Below are 25,452 nucleotides of genomic sequence, written 5' to 3' on the forward strand. Positions count from 1 at the left end.
TATATTTTTTAAATTCATGACGTCAGTAATCTTCAGGTTGGAATGTCAGAGCTCTAGAAAGAGGCCAGAGTTCCTGAGTTGGAATTCCGAGTTTAACGACCACTCAACAAAAAAAATACCAGTTGGAGTTTTTTTTCCCCGCGAGTTTCCAGTTGTCTTGAACACACTTAAGTCAGGAGTCAGAGATTTCCGAGTTCCCATTTAGGAGTTCCCAGTTGTTTTGAACGCAACATTAATGCTCAGAGGGTGACGGCAGGGTATTCCCTTTGAGTCAGGAACCAAAACTCTTACGTAATGACCAGTGAATGTGTTGTCTGAAGCATTTGGTCACATGACCGCTCGATCAGCTGTTTGATTTCACTTACCGGCATGTCATCTGAGCCAGGATCACAGTCAAACGGATTGGGAAGTAGGTCCCAAAGTGCTCTTCCGAGCGTTGGAGGTGAGCAGTCATCACTCTTGTGGGACACTTACTGATGCTGGTCTGTTATTTTATTTTACATCCATTGTGAATGACAGTTCCTCTCTCAATGCAAAAAATCTTTCCAACACTCCCCCTCGATAACCGCCAAGCCTTGGTGTGAAATAGAACATTGTCATGATCAGATCCCATTCTCCACATAGTTTAGTGAGCGGAGTGGATGTGGTTTGATGTAGTTTACAATCAAAGTTACCTGCTGCAGTGTATCTCCGAGTTCTGTGCTCAGCTCTTTTCCCGCCATTTGCTCTCGGCGGAAACAATGCGTCTATATGGCAGAGGGAGACACATCCATAACTAGAGTGAAGAGGCTTTGCCCGCCGTCCCCCCAAAGATGGAGCCCCAGCTGTGCAAAAGCCCACCATTCAATCCCACACGGAATCTGTTTTTCGCCAATATAGCCCCGCTGCACACTGAACATCCCTAAGACGTTTCATGCTTGGGAATCATGAGACAGAACAACGTGCCAATGCATGGGGCATCTCAGCCCTCACAGCTAACGTCCATTTGGAGAGTTTTCGGAGTCGATCAGTCAGAGTTTCCTCTTGAGGCTAGCAATAGCATAAATTCTTCGTTTCACAGTGTTATCTGACAAAGATATTGATGTGAGTTCCTGTGCCTCTGCCTCCCCACACACTGTATTCATCATGTCAGTTTGAGGCCGGTAATATCAAAGTCTCTGCAATAGTGTGTGGTTTCATAGAGTAGCGAGCCATTCACTGTGGGAATGATTCAAGTGCAACTGAGACAGAAATTATATATTTATTTTCAGGATTTTGGAAATTATCCCGCGACCCCTAGTTTGGGAACCGCCCTGCTTGGTACGGTAGTGAGAGAGGGGCTTATAAGTAAAGGATTTGAGAAAAGACGGTGGAAGTGTCTATGGAGGTTGAGGTATGCAACCAGCAGCATGTTCTTTTGGGCAAAATGTTAACATTGGTTATGTCCCAAATGGCACTCTATTCCCTATATACTGTAGTGCAAAGTAGTGCACTGTATAGAGAATAGGGTGCATTTGGGATGCCTGGTCAAAGTGCAGTACACAAACAATATTGTAGTGCACGTCATCTATAGAAATATGAAATGTTTTTAAATAATTAGCAAGCAGCTAAATAAAGAGATAGGATGACTCACTGTAAGAATGAGTCAGAATGTCTGTTTTCCTATGGGTTTTGAATGTTTTGATCAGTTGAGATGCAGTGTGTGCTTTATGTCTGTGTTAGGAAAATGAGGTAAATTATTATTAGCATGCATTCCGATCTATTTTGAGTCACTCATGAGTCATTCATCCCAGATGTGTGTGTCTGTGTGTGCGGGAGGAGTGGGGGAGTACTATGTACTGTACAGTGTGTTTGTGTGTGTGTGCATGTTTCTTCTGTGTGTGTGTGTGTGCGTGTATGAACAGTGTCAGCCTCGCAGGGGCATCATGGAGATAAAGGAGACATGACCTGGGTAGGTGAATATAATGAGCGTTGCCATTCATGCTCACTCCATCACTCTCCCGCTTATGCTAACGGAATGTTAGCCCTAACGCTTGAGTGTTTACCACCACTGAGAGATACCCAGCTGTCTCTCTGCTCGGTCTCTCAGGCTGCTGTTCATCCACACTGCATCCCTGGGACTGGAGCTGGTCTCACAGTGTGTGAGAATGCTCTGTGTGTGTGTGTGTGTGTGTGTGTGTGTGTGTGTGTGTGTGTGTGTGTGTGTGTGTGTGTGTGTGCTCAGTGTTGTTCATCATGCATTGAAGAGAGCAAAATGGAAATCATTATGGTGGCTATTGGCTAACATGTAGGTTGCATGGACATGATGCTACTAAAGCTAGGCAGTAGGCATTGAGGCAGGCGGATCAAGGGAGATTCAAAATGGCTGCCAGACGACAAAGGCCTTTTGTGCAACTGCCTCCCTCTCCCTCATTCTCTCACTTTAATGTCCCTTCTCCCATCATTTTCTCTCTCTCTTTCGGTCCCTAACCCATTCATTCTTACATTCTAATTATCCTTCTCTCTCTCCCTCTGTGTCAGCATTGTCCAGCAAGGTCAGCGGAATCTCCACCGAACAAAGGGGCTTTGAAGATGGCAGGAACTGTGGAAGAGAAGGGACCCTGATCTAGTGACTACATTCTGACCTGAAACCGTAGCTCTCACCAGAGCAGGGAGACTGTCAACGAGTCAACAAAACAAAATGTTTCAGTCGGAAGGAGAAAAACAGCGACTCGTCTTGCGATAGTTAGCTGTATAGCAACTTGACGAAATACGCCGTATGAAATGAACTACAAGAGCAACAAAGTCAACGAGACGTGATAACATAACTCGATAACAAGTCATCATAACTGTGAACACAGTGTAGCGCAAACTGTTGGCCTATAGCAAATCATATAGGCCAGTACGGCAGTGTAGCATTACACGGTCTAGTGGCTCCATGGCTTTGCTTGGGCTAACAATGGCCTGTATTCAGCTGTGTTGTGCTAGGACAGGACAGTGCTTTCCCAGTCCTCCTCTCTTTCACTCTCTCCAGTCTCTAGAGAGCCCCGTTTCTGTTTTCTATGAATGACTGGGGTGGTCAACACTCTATTCAGGGCGTGCAGGACTATAACAGCCCTGCTCCAACACACCCGATTCAGCCAAACAAGATACGAAAGATACTCATACGAGTGGCTGATCAACAGAATCAGGTGTATTGGAGCAGAGCTGGAGCAAAAGAAAAGCATACCCAGGAGCTTTACAGGAGGAGGGTTGGCCATTGCTACTCTGGATGTACAACTTCCTAACAGGAACGGACCCACAGTCTCACAATCTGGTCTGCAAGATGCAGCATGGAGTAAGATGTTGCCTTTCATATTTTGCTCAAAGGCAGAGTGCCCACTAATTATCGGCCTTTAAATAACAGCTGGGTAACACAACACAAGCTAGATTGAAATCAACAGGTCTTGGTTATGTTGATGAAGTGATGCCTGGTATTTTGAAGCCGGAGCACACGTATAATAAATGCACACTAAAGTACTCTTCTCCTTTTACGTCACATTCACTGATATGATCTTTAGTCCAAAGGGTCAAGCAAAAGCAAAAGGGGTTTAGCACCATGCTTTGTGTGAAGACTGAACAATGCCATGAGTGTATGGTCTACTGTTCGCTGCTCTGGCCCCCCAATGGTGGAACAAACTCCCTCACGACGCCAGGACAGCGGAGTCAATCACCACCTTCCGGAGACACCTGAAACCCCACCTCTTTAAGGAATACCTAGGATAGGATAAAGTAATCCTTCTCACCCCCCCTTAGATGCACTATTGTAAAGTGGCTGCTCCACTGGATGTCATAAGGTGAATGCACCAATTTGTAAGTCGCTCTGGATAAGAGCGTCTGCTAAATGACTTAAATGTCTTAAATGTAAATGTCTAAAATTAGGTGTAAAATGTAAGGTAAATGGATGCTTCTGGTTAAGATACACGTGAAGCCTACATACCACAGAACTGTGCTTAGCACTTAGGCTAAGGAAGGAAAATGGCTGCCATCGTCTTTCAAACCATTTAACATATAGGATTGTTTTCATCTGGCGTTAAGGCGGAGCTTTTGTCAAACTCACACTCATTTCAACTTGCAAAAGCTCTGCTATTTTCCAACACTGGCGCCAGGATTGGTCCTTTACCTGTCTTAGCTCACTTGCGCTGAGGAGAGGGGTGGAAATATTTGAGGTGTGTACTGTGTCCCTAAGACTCACCAAATGAGGGCCTTAGCGGTACCTCAATAGATTATGGCATTGATTTGGCCAGCGGAGGCACACAGTAGCCTAATCAGTAGCCTATAACCAATGCTTAATTAAAATATCAGGAGCAGCAAAACAGTCAACATAAACTCAGCAAAAAAATAAACATCCCTTTTTCAGGACTTCACAGATCTTCATGTGAAAGGGTTTAAACACCGTTTCCCATGCTTGTTCAATGCACCATAAACAATTCATGAACACGCAACTGTGGAACGGTCGTTAAGACACTAACAGCTTACAGACGGTAGGCAACTGTCACAGTTATGAAAACTTAGGACACTAAAGAGGCCTTTCTGCGTCTGTCTCCCGATCCTTCATGCCAACGTGATACCCCCCCGAACCTATAACTCTACCGCCATCGTTAAGATTTACCATCGTGTTAGGTTTGTTAAAATAGAGCCCATAATCACATTATTCATTATCTTTTCAAGAAAAGACAGCGTACAGCATACAATACCACTTAAAAAGTGGAACTATACTTCAAGAGCGCAGCAAACCTCGTGAATGACACAGTATGTCACTACTCTCACTAAAGACAACTATTAAGGCAACAACCACACACACGCACACACACACACATACACACACAATATAAACTATATCAAAAACATTTACAAAACATTCATCCATTTATTCTCAGGATATAACTTAGGAAGGATTCTTCCATTTTTCAAATCACAGATGGTCACACTCAAAATCTGAATTTAGCTCAGCAACATCTCCCATGAAGAATGAACCAGTGAATACATAATTCAGTGTTACGCTGACTAAAAGGCCTTTGGCATTGCGAGACACTAACACACGACTTAGCCCCCCAGGGTCCTGTCATGTAAGGACACAGTGTCAGTTCCGAGCACCTAACACAAAGTACACAGTAACATAGCCCTTCCCCTCCGAGTTAGCTGTACGATGGAGGACAACAGGACTTTTTGTGTTTGTGTATGTGGGTGTGTGTGTGCAGCGCACCTGCAGGAAACAGCACGGTCCTTCCCCTCCAAGAACCCTGGGTAGTCATACTGTATGTATGTAGACAACAGGCGTTTCAGACTTTGATTTGTTGCCTTAGACTGCAAGACTGACAACAATGCTAGCGTCATTGACTCCATGCCAAGTAACCATGGTGGTTGGCTGCTCAGGGTTGTATAAACTACTCAGGGTTTGCCATATCAATTCCAGTCCTAATTAAGAACCCAATATTGCCTATTGGCACCGTCATAACCAAACATTGATAGATTTGTCATAAGCACCTATGGTCCCCTTGTAATGTCTTACTATCAAAGTGAAAAAGGACGTTACACGGAACCCAAACTGGCAATTTAGCTAGCTAGCTTGCACTTGCTAGCTAATTTGTCTTATTTAGCTAGCTTGCTGTTGCTGTTTACCTGAAATGCACAAGGTCCTCTACTCCACCAATTAATCCACACATAAAATGGACAACCGAATCGCTTCTCGTCATCTCTCATCCTTCCAGGCCTTTTCTCATCTTGACTTTATATTTGGATTGGCAACTTTCATAAATTAGGGGTATGGGGTCCACAAAAATTTTGGAAACACCTACACATTCCAGGGTTTTTATTTATTTTTACCTTTTTTTGTACATTGATGAATAATTGTGAAGACATCAAAACTATGAAATAACACATATGGAATCATGTAGTAACCAAAACAAGTGTTAAACAAGCCAAAATATATTTTATAATTGAGATTCTTCAAAGTAGCCACCCTTTGCCTTGATGACAGCTTTGCACACTCTTGGCATTCTTTCAACCAGCTTAATGAGGTAGTCACCAATTTATTTACTTATTAATGCGTTTGAGCCAATCAGTTGTGTGTGACAAGGTAGGGGTGGTATACAGAAGATGGCCCTATTTGGTAAAAGACCAAGTCCATATTATGACAAGAACAGCTCAAATAAGCAAAGACAAATGACAGTCCATCATTAACTTAAGACATGAAGGTCAGTCAATCTGGAAAATTTCAAGAACTTTTCAAGAAAGGTTTTTCCAAGTGCAGTCGCAAAAACCATCAAGCGCTATGACGAAACTGGCTCTCATGAGGACCGCCAGAGGAAAGGAAGACCCAGAGTTACCTCTGCTGCAGAGGATAAGTTCATTAGAGTTAACTGCACCTCAGATTGCAGCCCAAATAAATGCTTCACAGAGTTCAAGCAACAGACACATCTCAACATCATCTGTTCAGAAGAGACTGCGTGAATCAGGCCTTCATGGTCGAATTGCTGCAAAGAAACCACTACTAAAGGACACCAATAAGAAGAAGAGACTTGTTTGGGCCAAGAAACACGAGCAATGGACATTAGACCTGGTAGAAATCTGTCCTTTGGTCTGATGAGTTTAAATGTGAGATTTTTGGTTCCAACTGCCTCGTCTTTGTGAGACACAGAGTAGGTGAACGGATTATCTCTACATGTGTGGTTCCCATCGTGAAGATTGGAGGAGGAGGTGTGATGTGTGGGGGTGCGTTGCTGGTGACACTGTCTGTGATTTTTTTTATTTAATTCATGGCATACTTAGCCAGCAGTGAGTGGAGAGGGTAGTAAGTTTTAAGTTCCTCGGCATACACATCACAGACAAACTGAATTGGTCCACTCACACAGACAGCATTGTGAAGAAGGCACAGCAGCGCCTCTTCAACCTCAGGAGGCTGAAGAAATTCGGCTTGTCACCAAAAGCACTCACAAACTTCTACAGATGCACAATCGAGAGCATCCTGGCGGGCTGTATCACCGCCTGGTACGGCAACTGCTCCGCCCACAACCGTAAGGCTCTCCAGAGGGTAGTGAGGTCTGCACAACGCATCACCGGGGGCAAACTACCTGCCCTCCAGGACACCTACACCACCCAATGTTACAGGAAGGCCATAAAGATCATCAAGGACAACAACCACCCGAACCACTGCCTGTTCACTCCGCTATCATCCAGAAGGCGAGGTCAGTACAGGTGCATCAAAGCTGGGACCGAGAGACTGAAAAACAGCTTCTATCTCAAGGCCATCAGACTGTTAAACAGCCACCACTAACATTGAGTGGCTGCTGCCAACACACGGACACTGACTCAACTCCAGCCACTTTAATAATGGGAATTGATGGGAAATGATGTAAAATATATCACTAGCCACTTTAAACAATGCTACCTAATATAATGTTACATACCCTACATTATTAATCTCATATGCATACGTATATACTGTACTCTATATCATCTACTGCATCTTTATGTAATACATGCATCACTAGCCACTTTAACTATGCCACTTTGTTTACATACTCATCTCATATGTATATACTGTACTCGATACCATCTACTGTATCTTGCCTATGCTGCTCTGTACCATCACTCATTCATATATATTTATGTACATATTCTTTATCTCCTTACACTGTGTATAAGACAGTAGTTTGGGAATTTTTAGTTAGATTACTTGTTGGTTATTACTGCATTGTCGGAACTAGAAGCACAAGCATTTCGCTACACTCGCATTAACATCTACTAACCATGTGTATGTGACAAATAAAATTTGATTTGATTTGATGTGATTTGATTTACCACAGCATCCTGCAGCAATACGCCATCCCATCTGGTTTGCGCTTAGTGGGACTATCATTTGTTTTTCAACAGGACAACGACCCAAAACACACCTCCAGGCTGGGTAAGGGTTATTTGACCAAGGAGAGTGGTGCCTAATCTTTGTTTAACTAGCTAAAAAGCTGTTCTTAGTGAAAATGTGTTTGGAGTCACCTTTTGTAGCTAATAGGATACGTTAAGAGTTAATGTGGTGAGGTCAAAATAATGAAACAAAACCCAAATCTATTAACTTAAAAATGTTGCTTACTTCTCCTTGCCATTATCATTCACCTGATGATAAGACAACATACTGTACGTTTGTTTATTTCTATATGCTATGATATGATGGGGTCCTTAGCCATCTAACCAACGCTCAAGACAATTCTATTGCTGTGATTTCAGGGTCCCTTAGATTCTCTCTCTCCAGTGAGAAGTCCCTCCAAGCTGCCACTGGACACAAATATCCCCAGTCAAGCGGAGGACTGGCATCACTGTGATGTTGCCTATGGTCATTCACTGGGCCAGCCAGTGCCCAGTATAGCTGCATGCAACACACACACACACACACACACACACACACACACACACACACACACACACACACACACACAGGCGAACATGCAGGTTTGTAAACATACATTAAAGTCAGGAAATTCCTAACACGTGTTTGTGTGTGCATGCATGCATATGTGTGTGTGTGTGTGTGTGTATGTATGTGTGTGGTGTGGTGTCTTGTCTGTGTGCAATAATGTGTGTGTAACACATTCATGTCAGGGAATTCCTGCCACATGTTTGTTTGTGCATGTGCATGAATGTGTCCATTCACATGTGTGAGTGTGTGTGCCGGTGTCTGTGTGTGCGTGACATAGCTTTTCTCTTTCCTAACCAGAAAGATAATGCCGTTCCCCCTGGCCACATAAAGGGCTGAACAGGACCACTGTATGCTCCAAACTGTAACATGTAGGGGACAGAAGCAGAGCTGCTATCTGTCCACAAAGATAAGTTACACAAAGGAATGAAAGACGTCTTTATCTACCACACAAATGCTTCTATTTCAAACTAGGAGATCCACCAAGAGCTCATGTCACAGTCTTGGTTGCAAAACAAACAGGAAACAAATCCGTATTTTCTAAATAATATCGCAATATCACTTTCATCTCGGACCGTCCCCGATTTAAAAAAATCTTGGTCGACAGAGAGTCTTCCTGTTCTTTCGACCAATTGTTTGGTCGAAATGTTTAAACTTATTTTTCCATATATTGAATAAAACCAACTACATGTGCTTTAAGCACACTGTTTGAAGAAATAATTAAGACACACAAATAACTCAAGAATGAGCCCAATAATCACACTGTGTTAAAAATAAATGACAGCGAGTGCCTGTGTGACTGGCGCACATTGTCTTGCTCTCCTCCCTACTGCAGCGAAAAGGCCTCACAGCACAGCAAGTGTTTATTGCGTATGTCCGTGCTGAAGCTTGCAACATAATTTCAGCCATTAAGTTTCTTACTTGTTTCGGAAAAACATTCCCTAATCCCTTGACCCTTGCTCTCTTTATGTGAAACATGTAAGCATTACATGCATGTGACCAGTAGTGCCTGACCTATAGCCTATCAAAATCACGTTAATAAATTGGGGGAGGGGTGGTAGGGTTGGAGGGTAATAAAGGAAATATATATATTTTTTAAATTAATAAATAAATAAAACATTTGGTTCTAACAAACTCCAAACACAGTAATGTCGACAGTAAAACAGATGCGGAGGATATGAAAAATAAACTCGAAACGGGCGAATATTTACTGGTTGCTCAGGAGGGAAAGGGGAAGTCAGATTTGTGGAAGAAATTTGACTTAGTTGTGGAAACTACTGGAGATCCAGAAAAAGGAGGGTATAGGAGCAAGCGTTGCGTGAATATTGTGTGCCAAACAGTTGCTGTTAGATTACAATATTTTTTCTGACCATTTGGAACAGTGTAAACACCACTAAATAAATAAGTGTAACAGAGTCTGTTTTATATAAAGCCTTTATTAAAGAAGACTAAAAACAGTTGAAGGCATTCGTGAATTGCGGTTTATTTATTGTTTAGGCTAATTATTCAAAGCTCCATTTGTTATTTAATTAAAAGTAAAATGCGTGATTGCATTTCAAAGCAGGAATGTCTCGTGTGCTGTGTGATGGCATGAACAAATGAATGATTGATTGATACAGTAGCCTAAATATAGGCCTTAGTATATTATGGTAGACTAAACAGGACACACTCTTAGGCCTAAGCTTAAAGGTGGTTATACAAGATTACTATACAAAGCCTACTAATGATATTGACATGACTTATTATTATAATGATGATCATAACAATAACTCTAATAATAACAATAGGAAGGAGATCAAGAAAAATGCAGCAAGAGCTCCGTGTATATTATATGTATATAATGTCATACTTTATGTGACAAACAGGTGCTGTTAGATTACAATATGATTTTTCTGCCTGTATACAGTGTAAACAACGATAAATAAATCAGAAGTAATACCCCTCTGTTTGAACAAAAAAACTAACAATCGTAAAGCCTTTATTACAGCATGACAAAGATAAAAACAGCCAAATCTGTGAAATTGCTTCATCCAACATTTGCCCATCGCATGAGGCTTGGTGGTCACAGAATGAGCAGGCTATTAAACAAACACTCAAACAGGCAACAGAAGCAAGATCTGTATTATTTCTGTAGACATATGTGGATGGTTTACAAAGCCAGGCACATTTAACAGTTAGGCTATTGATTATAGACCTAATTAAGTTTCAGCTTGCTCCGTCAATTTTCAAAGACAATTAGGCTAAGCCCTATTTGCACGGGACTAGAATTACTAGAGAACGTTGGTTATGTAATTATGACCCCAGAACGTCCGTTAATTCCAGAGGACGATTCGGACGATCCAAACTTCCCCCTGTAATTCATTATTTTTTTCCAAATAAATTTACAGATATGACAGATAATACTTATTTTCCACCATAATTTGCAAATAAATTCATAAAAAATCCTACAATGTGATTTTCTGGATTTTTTCCCTCATTTTTTCTGTCATAGTTGAAGTGTACCTATGATGAAAATTACAGGCCTCTCTCGTCTTTGTAAGTGGGAGAACATGCACAATTGGTGGCTGACTAAATACCTTTTTGCCCCACTGTATTCCTGTTTTTAATTTGTAATACATTTGCAAAAATGTATAAAAACCTGTTTTGCTTTGTCATTATGGGGTATTGTGTGTAGATTGATGAAGAAAACATGTATTTAATCAATTTTAGAATAAGGCTTTAACTTACCAAATGTGGAAAAGTCAAGGGGTCTGAATACTTTCTGAATGCTCTGTATGTAGGCCCTTCATATTTAGGTTATGAGCAGCACTTCGTTACATTTTTGTCTAATCAGTTATTCCACGAGACTAGCATTATCAGAGGACCTTGGAGTTTGCCAAAAAAACATTATTCTGGCTGGAATTCTTACTCTCCTGCCATGTTCAAATTACTGACATGGCAGATTCAGACTAGACAAAAATTACAGATGTGCTGTTTTGTGCTTGTGCACATAATTACATTACCTGACCACCCAGTAAAACTAATCCCGTCCGAATAGGGCTAAGGCAAGGGCTGTTTTCTCATCTTTGCTGCTGCTGCCTCCGCTGCATTGTTCTCAATCCCAATATGCCGGTTCCTTTTGCTATTATGCACACAGCAACATAGGGAAAGGCACCAATTCTATGGCGCACCGAAGATTATGTTTCAGAACCGCGGACAGCGACCGTATCCAACTCGGGAGAAAGCGCATTTGTTATAAAATTATATTTGATTTATTAGTGTTGCACCATTATTTTTTACATAATATAACCATATATAATTTCAGTAACACATGTCTCAGAGTGATGGACTGTGCCCTCCCCGTGGCCTCGGCAATGGATCAGTCCACTGAGAAGAATCAGACAGGTGTCTTGTGCGCCATGAAAAAACGAATGATTGCGACTGCTCGGCAAAAGAAATCTCAGTCAACCAAACAATCAGTCGACTAAATGGAGTCAGCCCTACTATCATCTATAATGTTCAGCCCTTTTTCTCCATTCCCTCAATTTAAGATTGTACACGAGCGAACATTAAGCAACAGCGCTTTTTAAAAACCCGAAAAATTGATCAGGGCGTGACTGCTTCATTACTGAATTTACCCTGAGAAAGTTCAATAGTTCAACAGCTAATGATGCTACAGTAATCATTATTTACACCATAATACGCTTTCATTAACAGGGGTAATAATATCTCTCCTCAGTCACCTGTGATGACCTGTCTGGGGCTCATCTTTTCGGGGGGCCTGATATTATTAGCTTGGGCTTTGATGACTCAAAATCTGCACTAAGATGTAAGATGGGCCCTCCCCTGTCTGTCTGTGGGACGGTCGATCTGTCTCCCCCGTCAGTCGGTCGGTCTGTGTTGTCTGTCTGTCTGTGTGCTCGCTTGCCAGTTTGTACTTTCCGTCCGTTCGTCCATCTGCCGTCCGTCTGTCCGTCCCTCCGCCTGTCTCTGTCGTGCCTATCTGTATCTTGTTAAAGCAGATGCTTTGCTCACAGAGCTACAGTACAGCGGTGCCACCCTTTTATATCGCTCTCAAATGACAACAAGGCACAACGGCAGGAGTTTAGTGCCTTGGCAACAGCTTCTGGGGAGCTCACTGTTGGCTGAGAGAGGTGGCTGTGGAGGGATATAATCATCTGACAATAATGATGTGCAGGGAGAGGTAGTGTGTGTAAGAGCCATACAGTACTCATATACAGGTTAAGGACTGTATGGCTCTATACTGTAGTGTGTGCTTATGTTAAGAAGCAAAAACAATCCATCTCATATGTTTCATAACTGAAAATGTATCAAATATGTGAGTGGGCAATACATCACATTATATTAAGGTCAGCTCAGCCAAAATGCCACAAATTGTGTATTACTTGTGAACAAGAGAGTGTGGAAGACAAGTACCAGCAGGTGAGGTTATAACAATGTAATACCTGGAAGATTAAAAGGCTGATTTGAAGGTTTCATCTGATACAGTAACACATGTAGAGTATACAAAGTAGAAGCCAAAACAATACAGCCCCCAAGTCTACTGATTGAAGAATACCATGGCTATTCCTTTAAATCCTACAACTCTCTGAAGTCATTTCTGATTCCTTTGTGACAGATTTAACTTAATACTCAACCCAATATCAAAAGAATCTACTAAAAATAGCCATGTGCAAGATGTGTCCCTGTGGTGTGTGAGTGTGGGGTTGAGGTGTGTGAGAGAGTGTGAAAGTGTGTGTGTCTATGTGTTTGTATGTAGGCATGTGCCCGAGTTTGTGTGCGTGCAAATGTGCATGCGCTTATGCGTGTCTATGTGTGAGTCTGCGCCTATGAGTGCGTCTGTGTGTTCAGCTCACCATGGTGTGTAACACCACACTGACAGTGTTCTGTGCACCCGGAGAAAGCAGGGCAGTGATGAGAATTTGTTTCAACACATTAATTGGGTCACGTCGTTAATTATTAATCAAGCACATCTTACGTTGTTAAAGACATAAGGCAGAACGGGGCCCCCAATACATCATACAGTGCCTTCAGAAAGTACTCATACCCCTAGACTTTTCCCATATTTTGATGTGTTACAAACTGGGATTCAAATGTAGTTCATTGTAATTTTTTGATCAACGATCAACATAAAATACTCTGTAATGTCAAAGTGGAAGAATAATTCTAACATTTGTACAAAAAAATAAAAGCAAAATAAATAAAATATATATATATATATATATATATATATATATGTGTATCTTGATTACATAAGTATTCAACCCCTGAGTCAATACATATTAGAATCGCATTTGGAAGGGATTACAGTTTTGAGTCTTTCAGGGTAAGTCTCTAAGAGCTCTGCACACCTTGATTGTACAACATTTGCCCATTATTCTTTTTTAAATTCTTCAAACTGTGAAGTTGGTAGTTGATCATTGCTAGACAGCCATTTTCATGTCTTGCCATAGATTTTCAAACCGATTTAAGTCAAAGCTGTAACTAGGCCACTCAGGAACATTCAATAGGCGCTTTCACACTGCGCCGTAGCCCTGGGCTAAGGGAGATTTTAGCCTGGGGCTAAGCGAGTGTTCACACTTGCACGTTGTAAAGTGGGCTAGCACCAACTTTAGCCCAGGGCTAGCTGGCCCTGCTCCGGAGCAGGGTTAGCACCTGCTTTTCAGGGTTCGCCCTGCACGTTATTTTGACTTGTAGGGATTTCCTCCTCTTCTTCCGAAGAGGAGAGGCGAGACCAAAACGCAGCGTGGTAATTTGATACATCTTTAATGAAGATGATAAATGAACAATATACAAAAACAAGAAACGTGCAAAACCGAAAAACAGCCCTATCTGGTGTAACAAACACAAAGACAGGAACAATCACCCACAAAACCCAACACCAAACAGGCTACCTAAATATGGTTCCCAATCAGAGACAATGACTAACACCTGCCTCTGATTGAGAACCATATCAGGCCAAACACAGAAACAGACAAACTAGACACACAACATAGAATGCCCACTCAGATCACACCCTGACCAAACAAAACATAGAAACATACAAAGCAAACTATGGTCAGGGTGTTACATGACTAGTACCTTTATACTATTTAAACCAAAAAATACTTTAATCCATGCAAAAACATTGGTTGCTATGCCTAAAAAATGGTTGCTATGCAGGCTGGCTAACCTCCTTTCACTTAGCCAACTAAAGCTACAAACTCTACAGCTGGAAGGGCAGCACACGCTACATTTCCCTCTGTTTTCAATGCTTTTCTATTGACATTTAATTGCATATATCCATGCTAATAATATTGCTGCATGATTTCGCCGGGATCAGAAAAGCTGATGTATCGATCGTTTGCATGCATTTGCAGTACAGGGGTGAGATCGAATTTCAAAAGTTAAACACTGTTCCCGATTGTCGGAACAGGCAGACAGCAAGGTTTATACAAACCATTAACCACTGTGTTGGAAATCAAATGCTGGGCTAGAAGCAAGAGGAAATAATGTGTTAATAAATAATAAATGCTGTATTGCTTCTAACATTGGTCGTGTGTCAGCGGTAGAATGTTGTTCGCATGTTGTGTTTGTCCGCGTTATCCAAGGAATTTGGAATACAAGTGTGAATCTCTAGCCCAGGGCTAAAGCACAGACCAGGGTTAACAAATGCTTGTGTGAACACAGGCTAAGCTAGCACAGGGACAGTCTATCTAGCCTGGAGCTAAGATAGCCCAGGACTAAAAACAATGCCAGTGTGAAAAGGCCTAATGTAGTCTTGGTAAGCAACTCCAGTGTATATTTGGCCTTGTGTTTTTAGGTTATTGTCCTGCTGTAATGGGAATTTGTCTCCCAGTGTCTGTTGGAAAGCAGACTGAACCAGGTTTTCCGCTAGGATTTTGCCTGTGCTTAGATCTATTCTGTTTCTTTCAATTACACCAAAAAGCATATTCATAACATGATGCAGCCACCACCGTGCTTGAAAATATATTGAGTGGTACTCAGTGATGTGTTGTGTTGGATTTGCCCCAAACAGAACACTTTGTATTCAGGACATGAAGTTCATTTATTTGCCCCTTTCTTTGCCTATTTTACTTTAGTGCCTTAACGCAAACAGGATGCATGTTTTGGAATATTTCTGTACAGGCTTCCTTCTTTTCACTGTGTCATTTATGTTAGTATTGTGGATTAACTGCAATGTTGTTGATCCATTCTAAATGTTCTCCTATCACAGCCATTAAACTCTGTAACTGTTTTAAAGTCACCATTGGCCTCAAGGCGAAATCCCTGAGCAGTTTCCTTCCTCTCTGGCAAATGAGTAAGGAAGGACACCTGTATCTTGGTAGTGACTTTGTGTATTGATACACCGTCCAAAGTGTAATTAATAACTTCACCATGCTCAAAGGGATATATTCAATGTCTGTTTTTGTGTGTTTTTTTACCCATCTACCAATAGGTGCCCCTCTTTGCGAGGCATTGGAAAATCTCCCTGGTCTTTGTGGTTGAATCTGTGTTTGAAATTCACTGCTCGACAGAGGGACCTTACAGATCACTGTATGTGTGGGATACAGAGATGAGGTAGTCATTCACACAGAGTTTATGTAACTTCTGTGACATGTTAAGCACAGTTTTACGCGTTAACTTATTTAGGCTTGGCATAACATTAGGGGTAGAATACGTACTGACTCGAGACATTTCAGCGTTCCATTTTGAATTAATTTGTAAGTATTCCGAAAAATATAATTCCACTTCGACATTATGGGATATTGTGTGTAACACAACAAAAATGTGGAAAAAGTCAAGGGGTGTGAATACTTTCTGAAGGCACTGTATATTTGTATACCTTTTCTGTATCTCATGTTAATATTTCTAGACAGGGACAGAAATAACATACTTGGGTCCACTACATTGGCAAATACTAGTTTGCAACTTGGTTCTGTAGTACTGGGCAAACTAAATGGTCTAGAAATAGACTGGTCTGGAAATTGACCCCAGTGGATCACATCATGGGGCCCATTACGAGACAAGGGAACCTCTACTTACTTGTCGACAGCAAATCATCATTATCATCATCAACCATACAGGTCTAGTATGTCGTGCTACTGATTATTCTCCAGTGGTCCAAACATAATCGGTAGTCTCCATCCATTTCTTTTGAAGAACTGTACTTATTTGTTTTTTAGTCTCTTGCATCATTCGGAGAATAAATGCATTCATTCAAAAACATTAGGAAAGTCACGTGGTGGCTGGGACTGACATTGGAAGCGACACGATTCCAACATTTACAAAGCGATTAAGAATGTATGGTGACTGTGCTGCTCTATTTCAAGCCTGAGCTAAATGTGAAATGGATGGGAGAGTACACAGAGGACAAGCTGTCTCATCTTCCCTATCCTCTAGCATCTTTAACTCGACTGCAGTCAGTGCACCTGTCTGTCTGGTCGGATGTGTGACCTTAGACGAGACATTCAGCTCACTGTCCCTTCAAATGGTTTATATCTAAACGTGTTTGTTTTTCCGAGGGGTTCTGAACCAGTCGAACCTCGTACCAGTGACACAACTAAAGGCAAATAGGACCTACCTTACAAAACACGATTTCATGCTACACCAGCTTTTCTAAGACATCTTTGGCATACCAACCTACACTAAGTGTAGAAAACATTATGAACACATTCCCCTTTGCCCTCAGAACACCCTCAATTTGTCAGGGGCACGGACTTCACAAGGAGTCGAAAGCGTTCCACAGGGATGCTGGCCCATGTTGACTCCAATGCTTCCCATAGTTGTGTCAAATTGGCTGGATGTCCTTCGGGTGGTGGACCATTCTTAATACACATGGGAAACTGTTGAGAGTGAAAAACCCAGCAGTGTTGCAGTTCTTGACCCAAACTGGTGCGACCTGGCACCTACTATCATACCCCGTTCAAAGGCACTTTAATCTTTCGTCTTGCCCATTCACCCTCTGAATCATGGCGCCGGAGAAAGGTGGCTGAAGTTTTACGTGCTCCTAACTAGGGCTGGGCGATATGGCCTAAAAGTCATATCTAAATCTTTTTCAGTGGTTTGGATGATTCACGAAATATATATATATATATATATATATATATATATATAAGGCCAAGACATGATTCAAAGATTTTAAAAAATATACCTGTGCAAAACAAATGAGCAACACACACCCACACGTCTATTCTATTGTTTGGGAATGTTTGACCACTAGCTGTTTGAATATGTAATTCATGTAATCATTTTGATTGAAAACGTATTAATTGAGTTAATTTGTTGTTATAATTAAAACAGCCTGTGGTTATTTGCTATTGGATTGGCAGAATGACACAACTACTAACACATTAGCCTACAGCTGGCCTGAACATAACTTTTTTGAACGCACTTTAATTATCCAATGTCACATTTACCGATGGCGAGGTGAAGCCTGTGCCTAAAGCACTGCAGGCGGGTCCAGTTGTTCAAGCACAATGCTTTTATCATGCTGCTCCTGCTGTCAGTTGTCATGCACACCTGTCGGTCTTTGCTCATCTTCCACGATGCCAGAGAGTCTGAGACCCTGGGCTATTTCTTCACACGTATGATCATCGGAGAAGTAAGATGTCTGGAGGCAGACATTTAGCAATTTCCAGTTTTCAGTAATGTAGTGGACTGTCAAACTTCGGTATGGCTCTGGTATGGCTGTGGTGGAAAAATAAGAAATACGTGTTTTGCGTTGTTTGTAACTTTAAAAAACCAACATATTTTGTACATAATGTTGCTGCTACTGTCTCTTATGACCAAAAATAACTTATAGACATCAGAACAGCGATTACTCAACACAAACTGGCAAAAGCTTTTTTCTCCTTTAACGAGTCCGACGAGCCCGGCGTGAAGGGCATACTGCTTCCCGGGACAAGGCCCAAATCCCTATCATTTGCGTGAAAAGAAGAGAAGATGGAGAAAAATCATAGGAAATCGAATAAACCCCCACTGTATTCATTGGAAAATAAAATCCATGACCTACGAGAAAGATTAAACTTCCAACGGGTCATTAAAAACTGTAAAATCTTATGCTTCATGGAGTTGTGGCTGAACGACGACATTATCAACTTACAGCTGGCTGGTTATATGCTGTATCGGCAGGATAGAACAGCGGTGTCTGGTAATACAAGGGGCGGCGGACTATGTATATTTGTAAACAACAGCTGGTGCACGATATCTAAGGAAGTCTCAAGGTTTTGCTTGCCTGAGGTAGAGTATCTCATGATAAGCTGTAGAGGTAGGTTTTCATCTGTATTTTTCATAGCTGTCTACATACCATCACAGACAGATTGCTAGCACGATAAGAAAACACTCAATGAGCTGTATTCCGCCATAAGCAAACAGGAAAACGCTCATCCAGAGGCGGCGCTCCTAGTGGCCAGGGACTAGTGGCCAGGGACCATCAAAAAGGCAAATGTCAATACAGGACTAAGATTGAATGGTACTACACCGGCTCCGAAGCTCATCGGATGTGGCAGGGCTTGCAAACTATTACAGACTACAAAGGGAAGCACAGCTGAAAGCTGTTCAGTGACATGAGCCTACCAGACGAGCTAAACTACTTCTATGCTCGCTTTGAGGCAAATAACACTGAAACATGCATGAGAGCACCAGCTGTTCTGGACGACTGTGTGATCACGCTCTCCGCAGCCGATGTGAGTAAGACCTTTTAAACAGGTCAACATTTACCAGGCCGCAGGGCCAGACGGATTACCAGGACGTGTCAAGCGAGCATGCACTGACCAACTGGCAAGTGTCTTCACTGATATTATCAACCTCTCCCTGTCCAATTCTGTAATAGCAACATGTTTTAAGTAGACCACCATAGTCCCTGTGCCCAAGAACACCAAGGTAACTTGCCTAAATAACTTCTGAGCTGTAGCACTCACGTCTGTAGCCATGAAGTTCTTTGAAAGGCTGGTCATGGCTCACATCAACACCATTATCCCAGAAACCCTAGACCCACTCCAATTTGCATACCGTCGTAACAGATCCACAAATGATTCAACCTCTATTGCACTCCACACTGCCCTTTCCCACCTGGACAAAATGAACACCTATGTGAGAATGCTATTCATTGACTACAGCTCAGCGTTCAACACCATAGTGCCCTCAAAGCTCATCAATAAGCTAAGGACCCTGGGACTAAACACCTCCCTCTGCAACAGCATCCTGGACTTCCTGACGTGCCACCCCCAGGTGGTAAGGGTAGGTAACAACACATCCGCCATGCTGATCCTCAACACAGGAGCCCCTCAGGGGTGTGTGCTCAGTCCCCTCCTGTACTCCCTGTTCACTCAAGACTGTATGGCCAGGCACGACTCCAACACCATCATTAAGTTTTCCGATGACACAACAGTGGTAGGCCTGATCACCGACAATGACAAGACAGCCTATAGGGAGGAGGTCAGAGACCTGGTCGTGTGGTGCCAGGACAACAACCTCTCCCTCAACGTGACCAAGACAAAGGAGATGATTGTGGACTACAGGAAAAGGAGGACCGAGCACGCCAACATTCTCATCGACGGGGCTGTAGTGGAGCAGGTTGAGAGCTTCAAGTTCCTTGGTGTCCACATCCCCAAGAAAAAAACATGGCGACATTAAAGACAGTCGTGAAGAGGGCACAACAAAACCTATTCTCCCTCAGGAAACTGAAAAGTTTTGGCATGGGGCCTCAGATCCTCAAAAGGTTCTACAACAGCACCATCGAGAGCATCCTGACAGGTTGCATCACTGCCTGGTATGGCAACTGCTCGGCCTCCGACAGACGGTAGTGCGTATGGCCTAGTACATCACTGGGGCCAAGCTTCCTGCCATTCAGGACCTCTATACCAGGCGGTGTCAGAGGAAGGCCCTAAAAATTGTCAAAGACTCCAGCCACCCAAGTCATAGACTGTTCTCTCTGCTCCCGCATGGCAAGAGGTACCGGAGCACCACGTCTAGGTTCAAGAGGCTTCTAAACAGCTACTACCCCCAAGCCATAACACTCCTGAACATCTAATCAAATGGCTATCCCACCCCCACCCCCCAACACACACACATACACACACACTTTTTTACGCCGCTGCTACTCTCTGTTATTATCTATGCATAGTCACTTTAATAACTCTACCTACATGTACATATTACCTCAATTACCTCGACTAACCGGTGCCCCCACACATTGACTCTGTACCAGTACCCCCCTGTATATAGCCTCTCTATTTTTATTTTACTGCTGCTCTTTAACTACTTGTTACTTTTATTTCTTATTCTTATTCATATTTTTAAACTGCATTGTTGGTTAGGGTCTTGTAGGTAAGCATTTCACTGTAAGGTCTACCTACACCTGTTGTATTCGGCACATGTGACTAATACAATTCGATTTGATTTGATTTGAACTGCACACATACACAACCTTTGTCTCATTTGTCTCAAGGCTTAAAAATCCTTCTTTAACCTGTCTCCTCCCCTTCATCTACAGTGATTGAAGTGGATTTAACAAGTGACATCAATAAGGGATCATAGCTCTCACTGGGATTCACCTGGTCAGTCAATGTCATGGAAGGAGCAGGTGTTCTTAATGTTTTGTACACTCAGCGTATACTCCACACCTGAAAGCCTTATGGGCCTACACCTTCAAATAAGCATTGGCATTTAATCAAACAGTTCTTGGAAATAATGTAAAATACACCACCCCTGTCCTTTTTATGCCTCATCCTCTCTCTCCCTTTCTAGTAATATTCCTGCAAGCCTTACTTACACAAATCAAAACTCTTCTTGGAAATACCAACCCCTGTCCTCACTGTAAAACATCCCTCAGCTCGAGAGGCAGTCTCCTCCTTCCTGTGCCCAGTGTAATTGCTTCATTAGAATCGGTGAGGAGTCTTTGTCTGGAGGCCGGGGAGATTAAATAAGGGCTCTAGGTGGTTTTTCTCTCTCAGACACTTGACTCTGGGCAGCTAGGATTCCACTCTGGAATTTCTAATAATGCTGCACTCTCTCTCTCCAATAAAGCCGTAAAGTCAAGAACATCAAACAGAGAAATGAAGCCTGGTGAATCCTCTCTCCTCCACCGTAGAGCCAGAGGCAAGCCACAGATATTGTCTGTATTGTTTCCATATTTGGCTATTTCTACTGCCTAGGCAATAATGTGCTGTAAGTACATTTGGCCATTTGTTTCTCACAATCACCACTGGATATCTAATGTTCAGAGGTTTTTAAGGTGATGCCAGCCACTAGGTGATGTGTTACGTTCGTAAAAGCTTGTGAGGGAGAACACTGAAGCAGGAACAGCAAAAATGAAGTCAAAAGACCGTTGAGAATGAGTAAAAATGTATAATATATATCTCCATGTAAAATGTCTAAATCTACCGTGCCTAAAAATGTAATAGTGGGCCTTTTGAGGAAGATTTCCAGAGGGCCTCTTGATGTAAACTGAGATTGTAAGCCATGATTAATATAAGCCATGATTCATGTGTGGTATTATAGTGTTACATTTACAGCACTGAGGTAGACCAGGTGGCCTCAAACCTTCTAGAGCAGCCTTCAAAGTTACCCAGTGTTTTCCCTAGATTATAATCCAGACGAGGCACAAAAGACCCCCTAAAACAACACCCAGGGCCTGTTGAAATAACATTTTCAATTTAAACCCATTGAAGTCAAATACTTTTAAAGCAGAAGGGGAATAGAGCTAAGTGAACCCTCCTCGACCTATAAAAAGACAGGGGAAACACTGAGTTGACTGCCACCAGTGGCGCATGGAAGGAAGATATCAACGCATATGGACTCACGTGATGACGAGCGAGGTGGCGAAGAGCAGTGTGGTGAGCAGGCCCCGTTGGCAGTCTGCGTTCTTCCGCTGGCGCTGGTGCATCTCGCCACCACAGTTGTCGCAGCAGCGGCACAGGCAGAAGAAGAGGCCGACCAGGGGCAGCAGGACCATGAAGAGCAGGCCGAGCACAGCACACACCACGAAACCTGTCTCATAGTAGATGGCCTGGAGAGAAAAGGAGGAGTGGAGGGGGAGAGAGGGGGATGAGGGGAGAGGGGGAAGGAGAGAGAGGGAGTGAGGAGAGGGGTAGAAGTAGAGAGGGAGGAGTAGATGAGTCTAGAATGATGATGAGAGGCCACAGTTGGCATTGACAACACTTTACATGAATGCTAAGAGGAACGTTTAAAAAAAATCAATGTTATTAAACACAGTACATAGTACTCTATAGCCATGTTTGACAGTTTTTGCAATTTGGCCACAAAGCTGGACAACAGCGACAGCTGTGGAGATGTTATCCTCAGAATCAATGCCAAATGTGTGACGTGTCAAGCCAGTGGACACAGCACAGTGATGCCATTTGACATCATTTCTGCGTCAGTGTGATTTTTATTCTATTACATTCTATGCAGCAAACATGCAAATGATAGCAGGAATAATGCCATACACAATGTCAAATCAATAGAAACATAAATTGAATTACATTTAGCATCAAAACAGCTTTAAATAAGGGCAGATCAACACAAAGGACACGCATTGAATCAAAAATAAAAAGGAGACAGACATCTTTAGTTCAATAGGTACAATTTGCCTAAGGAATTTGGGACAAATTCTAGTGAAGGGGGAAGTAAGAATTAGTGCTACTAATGACACTTCAGAAGTAGAAATGCTTCTTCAGTTAGCTAGGGGTGGGGTAGCTAGGTGAGATGGGGTAGGGGTAATGACCATATGTGACCTGATTCATGAAACTAGGCGTATGTCGCAAGTCACGATTTCACAGGAGAGCCGTTTGAACATAAAACATATTTTTTTATCAAAATGCGTTTTTTGGGGCAGAAATGCCTTCTAGAACATGTGAGCTTTCATGTGCCTTAATAACAAACTTGTATGCCATCTGTAAATATGAATAAAATGGTTAAATTACAAGCCTTGTTGGTTAAGTCAGAGAAAAAGGGGGGGCCTTCCTACTAGCCATGATTGGCTGAGATAATGAGTGGGCTGGAGTTCGGATTGGTTTGCCATATTGAAGGCTTCTGTCTATTTGTGCTCATCAGTCTGTGTTGGTAATCCTGTCAAACGCGGCTTCTTTAAAATTGTATTGTGTAGTGGAGCTGCATAAGTGTTGCTCTCCACTTTCTGGAGGATCAAGTTTTGAAATCAGTGGAATTGGAGTATGATAGCTAAAGAGACGGAGAAAACACCTGTCTCCGGATTACGTCTTCAAACTAAGGGCAACTGTGGTATGGCATTCCTGACATGGAGACGCGTCCATCATGCATGATGATATATACAGTTATTATTTTCAGATATTTCACGTGTCTAATTTTGACAGAAAGTGGTTTCATTTCAAGCTAAAGTGTATTGTTAGCTAGCTAGCTAACATTAGCTGGCTGGCTCCCTAGCTGACGTTACTATTTGTTTCCCAAGGTCGTTTGCTTTTCTAGTTAGAGCCTAATGTTAGCTAGCTAACATTGGACCTGGTTGGTTAGCTCCCAGCACTGTGGTATTGTTGGCACTTTGTTCATTGTTGTTTAACTAGCTAACGTTAGCTGGCTGGCTCATTAGTTAACATTACGTGATGTGTGGGATCTTAAATGTTGTTTACCTAGCTAGGTTCATTGTTTACCTAGCCAGCTAGCTATATGTCTTAAGCTAAAGTGTACTGTCAGCTGACTGGCTACCTAGCGGACATTATTATTCCTTTCCCAGAGCTGTTTGCTTTTCTAGTTAGAGCCTAATGTTAGGCATTGTTGACACTTTGTTCATTGTTGTTTAACTAGCTGGCTGGTTCGTTAGCTAAAGTTACATGACGTGTGTACAACACCCGTTGAATATGGCCGGTGTCAGTAAACGTCTGCAAAAAAGCATAATGAAATTGTTGCCAGCAGAGCTGGTTAGGCTGTTTTCATGTTATCCATAGGTAAACAAATCATTGGCCAGAGCATCAAGTGTGCACTCCGAGAGCGAAACGAGATGGGTCGGGCTAATGCTTAAGAGGGTGTGAACGATGCTGAATGGGTGCAGACAAAGAAGAGTTCTTCACTAGATACCAAAACATTCAAAGGCGATTTTCTCAAAAATGAGTTTACAATTTGATCAACTGTCATAGCAGAATTATTTTCCCATTGTTCCTCAAATGCAGTGTATGATATACAATGTCGTAGCCCTTAGTCTCTACTTTTATCCAACGTAAAAAACACCATTTCACGTTTTGCTACGAGACCGAATCCTGGTGGGGAGTCACACATAGGCTTGAGCACATGGGGCCGAACTTGAGAGCACTCAAATGATCCTGTTGGTTATCGTGAACACTGTCTCCCATCTCCCCTTGTTATGTAAGGCTGCCGTCCCACTGATCTCCTGCTATGTCAACTGAAGTAAGTGAGGGCTTTGAAAATTGGAAAAATCTGGGATCTGTAATTCCTGCACCGTATGTAACTTGTCACAATGATGTTCAATGGGCTGCTTTGTTATGAGAGGATCAAAGGGGTCGCTATCAAAACGTCTGAATGACTTGGGCTCTTCTCTTGGCTTTCCCTACTGATTCTCTCTAATCTTCATCTTTTTAAGGGCAACTGCACTTCCTGATTTGGCCTCGTTTTAGATTTGGTTTATTACGAAATGCTAGCGGCCAACACTGAAATCAAACTGAAATCAAAGTTGGTCTTGGGGTGTGGTTTGATGTGGGTGTCTCTTGTGTGTGTTCGCGGGTGGGAAGTGTTAGCCAGATTATTCTACCAATTAGCTTCAACTAGGCGACTGTGGCAAAGTTGGTTTGACTTTAGATAGCCTATCTCCGGGGCTTGTTAGGGACGATCAATAAATGACACAATGTAAATTGGAGTTGGTCTTGGGGTGTGGTTTGATGTGGGTGTCTCTTGTGTGTGTTCGCGGGTGGGAAGTGTTAGCCAGATTATTCTGCCAATTAGCTTCAACTAGGCGACTGTGGCAAAGTTGGTTTGACTTTGGATAGCCTATGGGGCTTGTTAGGGACGATCAATAAATGACACAATGTAAATTAGACAATATTTTCCTGTAGCACAACTTTTAGTTTTCTCATTAA

At 42.4% G+C, this 25,452-nt stretch overlaps 1 protein-coding gene across 8 annotated transcripts in view; it reads right to left on the minus strand.

The window, feature by feature from the left end:
* The window catches only part of LOC115129563 (prominin-1-A-like), a 115,687-nt gene that overhangs the window by 48,601 nt on the left and 41,634 nt on the right, over nucleotides 1-25,452 (minus strand). For all 8 annotated transcript variants that reach the window (XM_029660065.2, XM_065018717.1, XM_065018715.1 and 5 more), the window contains one exon: nucleotides 22,192-22,397. In XM_029660065.2, coding sequence (XP_029515925.1) covers nucleotides 22,192-22,397 — 206 coding nt within the window. The remainder of the gene's footprint in view (nucleotides 1-22,191; nucleotides 22,398-25,452) is intronic.

This window comes from Oncorhynchus nerka, linkage group LG5 (assembly GCF_034236695.1).
Source record: "Oncorhynchus nerka isolate Pitt River linkage group LG5, Oner_Uvic_2.0, whole genome shotgun sequence".
Lineage (NCBI taxonomy): Eukaryota > Metazoa > Chordata > Actinopteri > Salmoniformes > Salmonidae > Oncorhynchus > Oncorhynchus nerka.